The 12,514-nt window shown below is 38.9% G+C and overlaps 1 protein-coding gene and 1 pseudogene across 2 annotated transcripts in view; both read left to right on the top strand.

Annotated features, from left to right (window-relative positions):
* The window catches only part of MINDY2 (MINDY lysine 48 deubiquitinase 2), a 69,250-nt gene that overhangs the window by 21,143 nt on the left and 35,593 nt on the right, over nucleotides 1–12,514 (top strand). Inside the window, exon 4 of the mRNA XM_080686663.1 lies at nucleotides 9,403–9,561. Coding sequence (XP_080542789.1) covers nucleotides 9,403–9,561 — 159 coding nt within the window. The remainder of the gene's footprint in view (nucleotides 1–9,402; nucleotides 9,562–12,514) is intronic.
* On the top strand, nucleotides 257–2,690 carry LOC308254068 (eukaryotic initiation factor 4A-I-like; annotated as a pseudogene). Its single transcript has 3 exons — nucleotides 257–307; nucleotides 1,819–2,580; nucleotides 2,643–2,690. The product of its transcript is annotated as a eukaryotic initiation factor 4A-I-like (transcript).

The following is a 12,514-nucleotide window of genomic DNA, read 5'->3' as shown; positions in this document are numbered from 1 at the left end:
CATCTTGTGTGTTGGAGTGACAGTCAATTTGCATATTACTCTTTTATTAGGTAGGATATGTGCTATATAGAATGAAGCATAGATATTATTCTATAGGCCTATGTAGAATGGTAACCTGGTATTTTCTTTGCAAAGTTGATTTTCAAGTGATTTTGTCATTGATTCATCTTTCCTCATGTTATTTAAAATAAGCAGTTGTTAGATACTGTTTGTTTCAACTTTGAAATAAAAACTATCATTAGCTTTGAGAGTAGTAATGTATCAAGCTGATATTGCTAAATGTAAGCTGGTATTTAATGTTCCACAGGTATAATGTAATAGTGTTCTATTTTATGTGAGCAGGAATGTTCAAGCCTAAATTTTAGGAAGACCAATGCAGAGCTGTAATCTTCCTAATTAAACCCTTTTTACCAGAAATTGTAATGTAAACTAAGAGCATATTTTTCCCAGTTTTACTTACACAAGGCAACATTGTATTTGTGTGTTTCTATGACAGTTTTTTAAATGACTACAAGTAGATTTTAAAAATATTTTGGTATGGCCCTAGCCAGTTTGGCTCAGTGGATTGAGCATAGGCCCATAGACTTAAAGAGTCACAGGTTCGCCGAAACCGGTTTGGCTCAGTGGATAGAGCAGGGGTGGGCAAACTTTTTGACTCGAGGACCACAATGGGTTCTTAAACTGGACCGGAGGGCCGGAACAAAAGCATGGATGGAGTGTTTGTGTGAACTAATATAAATTCAAAGTAAAGGAGCGGAGGGGAGAGCAAGAGAACCCTCCGCTCTTTCAGCTCCGCGGGCCGAATAGAACAGCTGAACGGGCCAGATGCGGCCCGCGTGCCATAGTTTGCCCACGGCTGGGATAGAACGTCGCCTGCGGAATGAAGGGTCCCGGGTTCAATTCCAGTCAAGGGCATGTGCCTTGGTTGCGGGCACATCTTCAGTGGGAGGTGTGCAGGAGGCAGCTGATCGGTGTTTCTCTCTCATCGATGTTTCTAGCTCTCTCTCCCTCTCCCTTCCTCTCTGTAAAATATCAATAAAATATATTTAAAAAAAAAAAAAAAAAGAGTCACAGGTTCAATTCCTGTCAAGGGCACATACCTCCATTGCAGGCATCAATGTTTCTCTCTATCTCTCCCCCTCCCTTCCACTCACTCTAAAAATCAATGGAAAAATATCCTTGGGTGAGGATTAACAAAAAAATTTCTAAAAATATATTTTGGTATGTTAGAAGTACCTTTGGGTGACCTTGACCCATGCACTAGGAAATCGCTGGTTCAATTCTCAGAGCACATGCCCAGGTTGTGGGCTTGATCCCAGTAGGGGGCGTGCAGGAGGCAGCTGATCCATGATGTTTCTCTCGCATTGATGTATCCCTCTCCCTTCCTCTCTCTCTAACAATCAATAAAAACATATATATGGGGAAAATTCTAAAAAAATCAGGAACCAATAGTAATTCTGGTGATGTAAGCAACCAGTCCCAGGATCTATATTTTATATTATCATAACTTTGATTTGGGAAAAAGATAAAATACCTACCCCTTTAAACTTTTTGTTTATAAATTTGTTGATTTTTTATCACTTTATTAATCTTTATGGAGCTTATCATATTATATCAATTTATTTTAATACTATGTAATCTATTAAAAATGTGTAAGATCTATAAAGGTGTAAGCTATGCCTATGGTTTTGAGAAGCCCTCTGCCATCTAGCAGCGACCCATTCTTCCTTGTATCAAGGGTTATGATGTGATCGCTTAGGCCCAATCTAGCAACGACCCATTCTTCCTTGTATCAAGGGTTATGATGTGATCGCTTAGGCCCAATCTGGGATGGGAAAATAGTCACTTTTGCCATACGGATTCTGCAACAGATTGAATTGGATCTAAAGGCCACCCAGGTCTTGGCCCTGGTACCCACTAGAGAATTGACACAGCAGATACAAAAGGTAGTCATGGCTTTAGGAGATGACATGGCTGCCTCCTGCCTGCCTTGGGGGTACCAGTGTGTGTGCTGAGTTACAGAAGCTGCAGAAGGAAACTCCCCATATCATCGTGGGCACCCCAGGCCATGTGTTTGATATGCTTAACCGCAGATACCTGTCTCCCAAATGTATCAAGAGGTTTGTACTAGTTGAAGCTGATGAAATGTTAAGCCATGGATTCAAGGACCAGATCTATGACATATCCCAAAAGCTCAACAGCAACACCCAGATAGAATTACTGTCAGCTACAATGCCTTTCGATATGCTTGAGGTGACCAAGAAGTTCATGAGGGACCCCATTCGGATTCTTGTCAAGAAGGAAGAGTTGACTGTGGAAGGTATCTGCCAATTCTTCATCAACGTGAAAGGAGAGTGGAAGCTGGACACATTGTGTGACTTGTATGAAACCCTCACCATTACCCGGGCAGTCATTTTCATCAACACTGAAAGAAAGGTTGATTGGCTCACTGAGAAGATGCACACCCGAGACTTCACTGTCTCTGCTGTGCATGGATATGTGGACCAAAAGGAATGAGTTGTAATAATGAGGGAGTTCCGCTTTGGCTCTAACAGAGTATTGATTACCTCAGACCTGTTGGCCAGAGGCATTGATGTGCATCAGGATTCTTTAGTCATCAACTATGACCTTCCCACCAACAGGGAAAACTATATCCACAGAATCAGTTGGAGAGGACGTTTTGGCCATAAGAGTGTGGCTATTAATATGGTAACAGAAGAAAACAAGAGGACTTTTTTTTTTTTTTAATCCTCACTGGAGGATATTTTTCCATTGCTTTTTAGAGAGAGTGGAAGAACTGGGGAGAGACAGAGAGAGAGACACATTGATTGGTTGCCTCCCATACACACCCTGACTAGGGCCAGGGATTGAGCCTGCAACCAAGGTACATGCCCTTTACCGGAATTGAACCCGGGACCCTTCAGTTCACAGGCCGATGCTCTATCCACAGCTAGGGCAAGAGGACTCTTTGAGACATTGAGGACTTCTACAACACCTCCATTGAGGAGATGCTCCTCAATGTTGCTGACCTCATCTCAGAGGGGCTGGCCTGCTATCCCAGCCAGGGTTCTCAGTCCTTGGCAGGATGAGGAGGAGGAGTGGGAGGGGAGAGGGAAGGGAGCCAAGGGATGGCTATCTTGTCATTTTTTTTCTTTTCCTTTGAACAAATGTCACTTTTTGAGGCAAAAAAATAAAATATAAAATAAATTTTGCATGTAACTTTTGATTCCCCCAAAATTTAGCTACTAATAGCCTACTGTTGACCAGAACCCTTACCAATAATATAAACAGTCTATTAACACATATTTTATATCTTATAAGTATTATGTACTGTATTATAATGAAGTAAGCTAGAGAAAAGAAAATGTTAGGAAAATCATAAAGAAAAAATATAGTATTGAATGTCAACTATAATTTAAAAATAATAAAGGAAATCGTAAGAAAGAGAAAAATACATTTTCAGTATTTACTGAAAATGATGTAAAAGTGGATGCATGTAATTCAATCCCATGTTATTCTAAGGTCAACTATATTTGGGGAAACATAGTTATTAGAAAGGTGAAACTGATGAAAGATTATATAATAATGTTACTCTGTTATACATTTTCTCATTCATAAATTTTAAATATTTGAATAATTTTTTGTTTTCACTCTATCCAGTCTCTTAGAATGGAATTTTATCAGTTATTTGGTAAAACAGAACTTTGTTCTTATGATCTAAATTTATCTTTTTCAGATTTCAGAGAGAGTCCTGAGTTTTAACATAAAAGGATTTATTTTGTGTTCTCCCTTTCTACTATAAGCTCTCCTTTAGGCTATAGTCTGCTCCTCTTTTATATCTTCAATATGTATCACAGTGTCTGATTAACAGTAGGAATTCAATAAAGTTTTATTAAATTTTATATATTGGCTTTTATTTGTTTCATCAAAAATATCCTTGAAGTATGTCCATATTTAATGTATCAAAATTTAGAAAAACATGTTTTAAAATAGTCTTTATTACAGACTGTGCAACTATATATATATTGAGAAAACTTATGTGCATAGAATGACTCCTTGAGTTGGCCAACAAGTCTTTGTGATCCAGCCTCTGTCTCTCTCAGACTTCATCTCCCACCACTTTCAATTAATTTATTTTGTCCTAGCCATGCTTGACTCCTGCTGTTTCATGGACACAGTATTGAACTCATTTCTGCATCAGAGTTTTTGCACTAGTGTCCACTTTGTCTGGAATGTTTTTTTCCTAGAGCTTCCCAAGACTCAGTATTTTGCTTAGTTACTATTTAGGTATCATTTTTTTTAAAATGTTTTTATTGACTTTTAGAGAAAGAGGGAGAGAGATCGAAACATTGATGAGAGAGCCCTGACCGGTTTGGCTCAGTGGATAGAGCGTCGGCCTGTGGACTCAAGGGTTCCGGGTTCGATTCCAGTCAAGGACGTGTACCTTGGTTGCGGGCACATCCCCAGTAGTGGGTGTGCAGGAGGCAGCTGATTGATGTTTCTCTCTCATCAATGTTTCTAACTCTCTACCCTTCTCCCTTCCTCTCTGTAAAAAATCAATAAAATATATTTTTTTTAAAAAGAAACGTTGATGAGAGAGAAATATCATCAGTCGGCTGCCTTCTGCACCCCTCCTAGTGGGGATTGAACCCGCAGCCCGGGCATGTGCCCTGACCAGGAATCCACCTAGCAACCTCCTGGTGAATGTAACTTTTGATTCCCCCAAAATTTAGCTACTAATAGCCTACTGTTGACCAGAACCCTTATCAATAATATAAACAGTCTATTAACACATACCATACTGGCTGGGCTAGGTGTCATTTTTAAAGAGTCCTCTAAGTTCACAGCAAAATTAATAAAAAGTACAAAGTTCCCATATACCTCTGGTCTCCAAAATGCACCCACAATCTCCCTGACGATCAAAATCCTGTACCAGAGTGATACATTTGTTATAATTGATGAACCTACACTGATACATAATTAATACCCAAAGTCCATAGTTTACATTAGGGTTCACTCTTTGCGTTATATATTCTATGAGCTTGACCAATATATAATGACATGCATCCATCTTTATAGTATCATACATAATAGTTTCACTGCCCTAAAAATCCTCTGTGCTCTGCCTATATATCTCTCGCTCCTCTGGCAACCACTGATCTCGCTGTCTGCATTGTTTTGTCTTTCTCATATTGTCATTTGGAATCATACAGCATATAGCCGCATTCCAGACAAAGTGGACGCTAGTGCAAAAACTCTGATGCAGAAATGAATTCAATACTGTGTCCATGGAATAGCAAGGAGTCAAGCATGGCTACAACAAAATAAATGAAATAATTTCAAATTGATATTTTTCATTTAGTAATACTATACATTTAAATTTCTTCCATGTCTTGATAGCTCATTTCTTTTTCTTTACTTTTGTGGTTAAAAAAGATAAAATTTAGGCTCATAACCATTTTTATTTTTTTTTAATTTATTGATTTTTTTACAGAGAGGAAGGGAGAGGGATAGAGAGTTAGAAACATTGATGAGAGAGAAACATCTATCAGCTGCCTCCTGCACACTCCCTACTGGGTATGTGCCTGCAACCAAGGTACATGCCGCTGACCGGAATCAAACCTGGGATCCTTGAGTCCGCAGGCCTACGCTCTATCCACTGAGCCAAACCGGTTAGGGTGTCGTAACCATTTTTAAATGTATAATTCAGTAATGTTAACTGTGTTCATGTTGTTTTGTAACAGATCTCTAGAACATTTTTATCTTGTAAAACTGAAACTCTGTACCCATCACACAATTCCTTAGCTCTCTTTCCCTCCAGGCCCCAACCACCATCATTCTACTTTCTGTTCCCATGATTTTGACTACTCTTGATATTTCATATAAGTAGAATAATGCAGAATTTGTCCTTTTGCAATGGCTTATTTTATTCAGCATAATGTCCTCAAGTTTGATCCATATTGTAGCATATAACAGGATTTCCTTTTTTTTAAGGCTGGATAATATTCAATTGTATGTATATACCACATTTTCTTTACATATATGTCAATAGATATGTGGATTGTTTCTACCTCTTGGCTGTTGTGAATAATGCTGCAATGAACCTGGCTGTACAAATATCTCTTCAAGACACCGCTTTCAATTATTTTGGATATATACCTAGAAGTGGAAGAGGCCTTCTTTGACTAGAAACTTTTGTATTTAGGCTTCCTGGTCTAAAATCGGTCCCTCACCCCTGTCACTCTTTACATCCTTGTCCTACTCAATTTTTCTTACCAATACTAGATATTATATTATGTATTTACTAGTGGCCCGGTGCACAGATTCATGCACATTGAAAGGAAATTAATTAGAAGAAAGATTCGTGCGGTAATTACATTACTGCAAAAACATTACATGTCAAAATAGTATATTTAATATAGTATTATAAAATTAAAACACATGAAACCAAGATGGCGGCATAGGGAAACACCTGAAACTGCTGCCTCACACAACCACTTCAAAACTACAACTAAAAGACAAAACGGACATCATCCAGAACCACAGGAAGGCTGGCTGAGTGGAAATTCTACAACTAGAAGGAAAGAGAAAAGCACACTGAGACTCACAGGACCTGCGGAAGTAAAGTGCAGAGGTACGGAGGCGCGCTCACGGAAAGGACTGGCAACTGAGTACACGGTTGTCTTTCTCAATCAGGAGGGATACACAAGCTCCCGACTGCTCTGAACTCCAGTTCCGGGCAAGACTCTGGGGACCCAGACTCATACTGGGAGAAACTGGACTGTCTGGCATTGGGCGGAACTCGAGGGTGGCTTTCTCTCAGAGGTGCTTGCAGCGATTACCGAGGGACACTGAGACCCGGAGCCTCTTAGGGCAGGGCCGATGGTCAGCCATTGCTGTTTGCTCTGACCTGAGACCCCGCCCGACCCAAGCTGTGCACAGAGGTTTTTGCATATGAATGGCCTGGTCCTTTGAAACCTAAAATTACCTAACAAACTGCTGAGTCAGAGAGCCCAGAACATCCAAAAGAAGGCCCAAGGCCCCACAGCAGCTTGCATTGCTTCACAGCTGGGCCTCATCTGGGCACCTAAAACCCCAAACAAAGAAGAGGAATCTGCAGATCTCTCCATAGCTCCTGCTGGGTGGCCTCAGGCAGAGGCTAAATTAGCACCTCTTTGGAGATCCAAGAGCCAGTGTACCCAGGGGTCAGAGTGGGACCATCCAGATTACAACTTCTCAGATCCATAAGGGACACACTCGGGGCAGACTCAGTGAGCACCAGAGCCCCACTGAAGCAAGTCTTGCCTCATAAGGGTGTCTCCAGCACAGAAGTTCTCCCATTGTAGACACAGCTGATCCTCACATACAATTTGCCTGGAGTTCAATTCCTCCCAGTGACACCAACAACAATCAAGGCTTAACAAGACTGTGCACACAGCCCACAAAGGGGTGCACCAAGAGTGTCCACCTCAGGTAACTGGGGAGGCTGAGCCACTGGGCCCTAGAGGACACCTACCACAGAAAGCTACTCTGTCAACACAGGGAAGCAGCCAAAATGCAGAGACAAAGAAACATCACAAAAGAAAGAAATGGAGGAAAGCAAACTACTGGATATAGAGTTCAAAACCACGGTTATAAGGCTTTTCAAGAATATCCTAGAAAAGGCCGATAAATTTAGTGAGACCCTCGAGGATATGAAAAAGGACCAACTAGAAATTAAGCGTACACTGACTGAAATGAAGAATAATATACAGAGATCCAACAGCAAGAGGATCGCAAGAATCAAGTCAAAGATGTGAAATACAAAGAAGCAAAAAACACCCACTGGAAAAGCAAAAAGAATCCAAAAATATGAAGATAGTGTAAGGAGCCTCTGGGACAACTTCAAGCGTACCAACATCAGAATTATGGTGGTGCCAGAAGAAGAGAGAGAGCAAGATATTGAAAACCTATTTGAAGAAATAATGACAGAACACTTCCCCCACCTGGTGAAAGAAATAGACTTACAAGTCCAGGAAGCACAGAGAACCCCAAACAAAAGGAATCCAAAGAGGACCACACCAAGACACATCATAATGAAAATGCCAAAAGCAAAAGATAAAGAGAGAATATTAAAAGCAGCAAGAGAAAAACAGTTAAGTTACCTACAAGGGAGTACCCATACGATTGTCAGCTGATTTCTCAACAGAAACTATGCAGGCCAGACAGGAGTGGCAAGAATTATTCAAAGTGATGAATAGCAAGAACCTACAACCAAGATTACTCTACCCAGCAAAGCTATCATTCAGAATTGAGGTCAGATAAAGAGCTTCACAGATAAGAAAAACCTAAAGGAGTTCATCACCGCCACACCAGATTATATGAAATGCTGAAAGGTATTCTTTAAGAAGAGGAAGAAGAAGAAAATTGTAAAGATAAAAATTATGAACAACAAATACATATCTATCAACAAGTGAATCTAAAAATCAAGTGTGAATAAAAAATCTGAGGAATAGAATAAACTGGTGAATATAATAGAATCAGGGGCATAGAAAGGGAGTGGACTGACAATCCTCAGGGGAAAGGGGTGTGGGGAGTGCGGGAAGAGACTGGACAAAAATCATACACCTATGGATGAGGACAGTTGGGGGGGCGCTAAGGTCAGAGGGTGGGGTGGGAGCCGGGTGGAGGGGAGCTATGGGGGGAGGAAAGAGGAACAACTGTAATAATCTGAACAATAAAGATTTATTTAAAAAAATTAAAACACACGTGCGATTGGCACCAGCGAGAGCTTTATATGTATCGGGCATGCATAAGCCAACGCTTATTTTTAAACTGCCAGTGGTGTCATATGCACCGGCTAGTCGGATAGATGGATGGTCTGTCACTTAGCCTTTTATATATATATAGAATATATTTGTCTCTCATAGTAGCATTAGTTTATGAGATCAGGAATTTTGTCTATTTTATTCCATATACATATATTGTTTGTTAATCTTTACTGTTGAAAGTATTACATATGTCCCTTTTTTCCCCCACTGACCCTATCTAGCTCACCCTACCCCACCCAGGCCTTCACCACATTATTGTCTGTGTCCATGGGTTATACATATATGCCTACCAGTTCTTTGGTTGATCTCTTCCCACCCACCCACTCACCACTGTTTTCCCTCTGAGATTTGACAATCTGTTGTTGCTTCTGTCTTTGGATCTATTTTGTACATCAGTTTATTTTGTTCATTAGATTCCATATATGAGTGAGATCATATTATATATTTAGAACTCAGATTGGTGTCTGGCACATAGTACATACTTAATAAAAATCAAAAATGGAAAATTAGAAGGAAATGTCCTTGCATTTAAATATCTTCTTTATTGCTATTTCCTTTTTCTTATTGTTACCCTTTCCTTTTCTGTTTTCAGAATATGAGTGATGCTATGGCAGTCTTGCACAAACTACAGACAGGCTTGGATGTAAATGTGAAATTCACTGGTGTTCGAGTGTTTGAATATACACCAGAATGCATAGTATTTGATCTTCTTGATATTCCTTTATACCATGGGTGGTTAGTGGACCCTCAGGTAAGTAGAAAATTTTATATTATATAAACACAAATTTAGTAAAATGCTATTACTTTGGCAAATTAATTTAGATTTATATTTTCTGATACTTTTTTTAAGAGTTTTTTTATTTTTTCATTTTTTTAAAATCAGAGAATAAGGAAGAGGGAGAGAGAGATAGAAACATCAATGATGAGAGAATCATTGATCGGCTCCTCCTGCATGCCCCACACTGGGGATCGAGCCCACAACCTGGGCATGTGCCCTTGATTAGAATAGAATCGAATCTGGGACCTTTCAATACACAGGCCAATGTTTATCCACTGAGCCAAACCAGTTAGGGCTGATACTTATATTTTTGTTTTTACCTGGAATAAGCCAAATTGAGAGGTTAAGGAAGCTGTCCTCCAGACTGCTAAACCTGCCCAAGCCCAAGACTTCTGAGTATCCCTTCAGGGAGTTAGGGGCCAACTCAATTAGGGCCATACCAGCTAGGCTTTACTTGTTTTTTATGAACCTGACTATACATTCTTTTTACACAAATGAAAATTTAGATTTTAAGACTGAATTTATAGAGATGCCATTTCTCTTTAAGTTATAGTTTCAATACAGTCTCAAACAAAATCCCAGCAGATTTGTGCGAGTAGTTTTCGAAGGTAAAATTTATATGGAAATACAAAGATCTAGGAATAGAAGCCAAGATAGTCTTTAAAAAAAATAAGGTATGTTTTTATTGGTTTTAGAAAGAGAAGGAAGGAGAAGGACAGAAAAATAGAGAAATACCAATGTGAGAGAGAAACATTGATCAGCTGCCTCCTGCACACCCCCTACTGGGGATCAAGCCCACAACTGGTCTTATGCCCTGAGAGGGAATTGAACCAGCAACCATTTGGTGCCTGGACAATGCTCAAACAACTGAGCCTCACCAGCTAGGGCAAAGCCAAGATATTCTTGAAGCAGAATAAGTAGGAAGGACTTGCTTTTCCAGATGCAAAATATTTTAAAGATTGTAGTTAAGAAAGACTGTGAATATATAGACAGAATTAGGGCACTATAAGGTAATGGGGGAAAGGTAGTCCTTTCAATAAAAGGTGCTAATGCCGAAACCGGTTTGGCTCAGTGGATAGAGCGTCAGCCTGCGGACTGAAGGGTCCCGGGTTCGATTCTGGTCAAGGGCATGTACCTTGGTTGCGGGCACATCTCCAGTGTGAGGTGTGCAGGAGGCAGCTGATCGATGTTTCTCTCTCATCGATGTTTCTAACTCTCTATCCCTCTCCCTTCCTCTCTGTAAAAAATCAATAAAATATATTTAAAAAAAAAATAAATAAATAAATAAATAAAATAAAAGGTGCTAAGACAATTAGATATGTAAATAGCCAGTTTGATAGCCAATTCAAATTTCTAATTAGATAGCCAATTATAAAAAATGAAATTGTTTCCCCCAAATCACACCATAAAATTGTATTCCATGTGCACTTATCTTTTAATGTAAAAAATAAAAATTATATAATTTGAGAATATGTTTTTAACATTAACGACAAGAAAAGGTTCTAAAACAAGACACAAATGTATTAACTATGAAGAACATAGCTAGAACATGAGTACATTAAAACTGAGAATTTGTATTTGTCTAAAGAAATTCCAAAGAGAATGTAAATGTAAGCCACAGAGTAGATGATCGCAACTTACATTAGGATGAATATCCAGAAAGTGTACCAGTAAAGTGCTCCTACAGGTACTTTTTTAAAGGTAGGCCATCCAGTAAAAAAAGGAGCAAATGATTTTAACAGGCATTTCACAAGAATGGATATACAAGTGGCCAGTGAACATATGAACTAGCCATCCAGGAAATGCAAATTAGAACCAAAATGAGATACCACTCTACACACATCAGGATGGCTAACATCTAAAAGTCTGACAATACTAAATGTTGGAGAAGATGTACATTGTATTCTCATTTTCTGCTGAAGAGAATGTGAATTGGCTGTATACCTTGGAAAGCAGTTTGAAGTTATCTAGTAAAGTTGAAGATAGGATATCCTAATACTCAGAAGTTTGAAAATGCATATCCTAGAGAAATTCTTGATATGTGGAACAGGATAAATGTATAAGAATATTCATAACTATTATTTGTTGTAGCCCTAACTGAAAACAACTTAGGTAGCCATCAAAAGATGAAATATTATAGAACAATGAAAAAGAACAGTTGCATACAACTACCTAGCATATTATATATTTGACTATTTGATTTATTGTTTGTGTTTGCTCCAGAATATAAACTTTATGAAAGCATAGAACATCTGTTTTGTTCTCTGTTGCATCTGCAATTTCTCTAACAGCACCTAATATATAGTAGTGTATAAAAGGCACCCAAATGAATTAATTGAATGAAATATTAATACAGAGATTCAGCCTATGAAAACTTGAAATTTTATATTGTTCATTGTTAGTATATACAAGTACAATTGACTTTTGTATATTGATCTGGTATTTGTTATTCTAATTGTATTTTAGTGGATTCCTTAGGGTTGAAAATTCAGGTTCTTTGGAAAGACAATGAAGTTGACTCACTAAAGAAATGCTCTAAACAGTACAAGTGTTAAGAAAAAGAATGAAGCCCTCGCTGGTTTGGCTCAGTGGATAGAGTGTCGGCCTGCAGACTGAAGGGTCCCAGGTTCGATTCCAGTTTAAGGGCACATTGCCCAGGTTGCGGACTCGATCCCCGTGTGGGGCATGCAGGAGGCAGCCAATCAATGATTCTCTCTCATCATTGATGTTTCTATCATTTATCCCCTCTCCCTTCTTCCCTTCCTCTCTGAAATCAATAAAATATATATTTACGTGTGTGTGTATGTGTGTGTGTGTGTGTGTTTAAAAAAAGAAAAAGAATGAAAATCTAAAAGAATTGTGCCCTCATATTGCTTCTTAAGGGTTCAAGTTTTCATTTTAAATGAATCAAAGCTGGAAGTCATAC

Source organism: Plecotus auritus, assembly GCF_963455305.1.
Source record: "Plecotus auritus genome assembly, chromosome: 1".
NCBI classification, from domain to species: Eukaryota; Metazoa; Chordata; class Mammalia; order Chiroptera; family Vespertilionidae; genus Plecotus; species Plecotus auritus.
The sequence above is the reverse complement of the archived record's forward strand: the minus strand, read 5'-3'. Positions and strand labels throughout refer to the sequence as shown.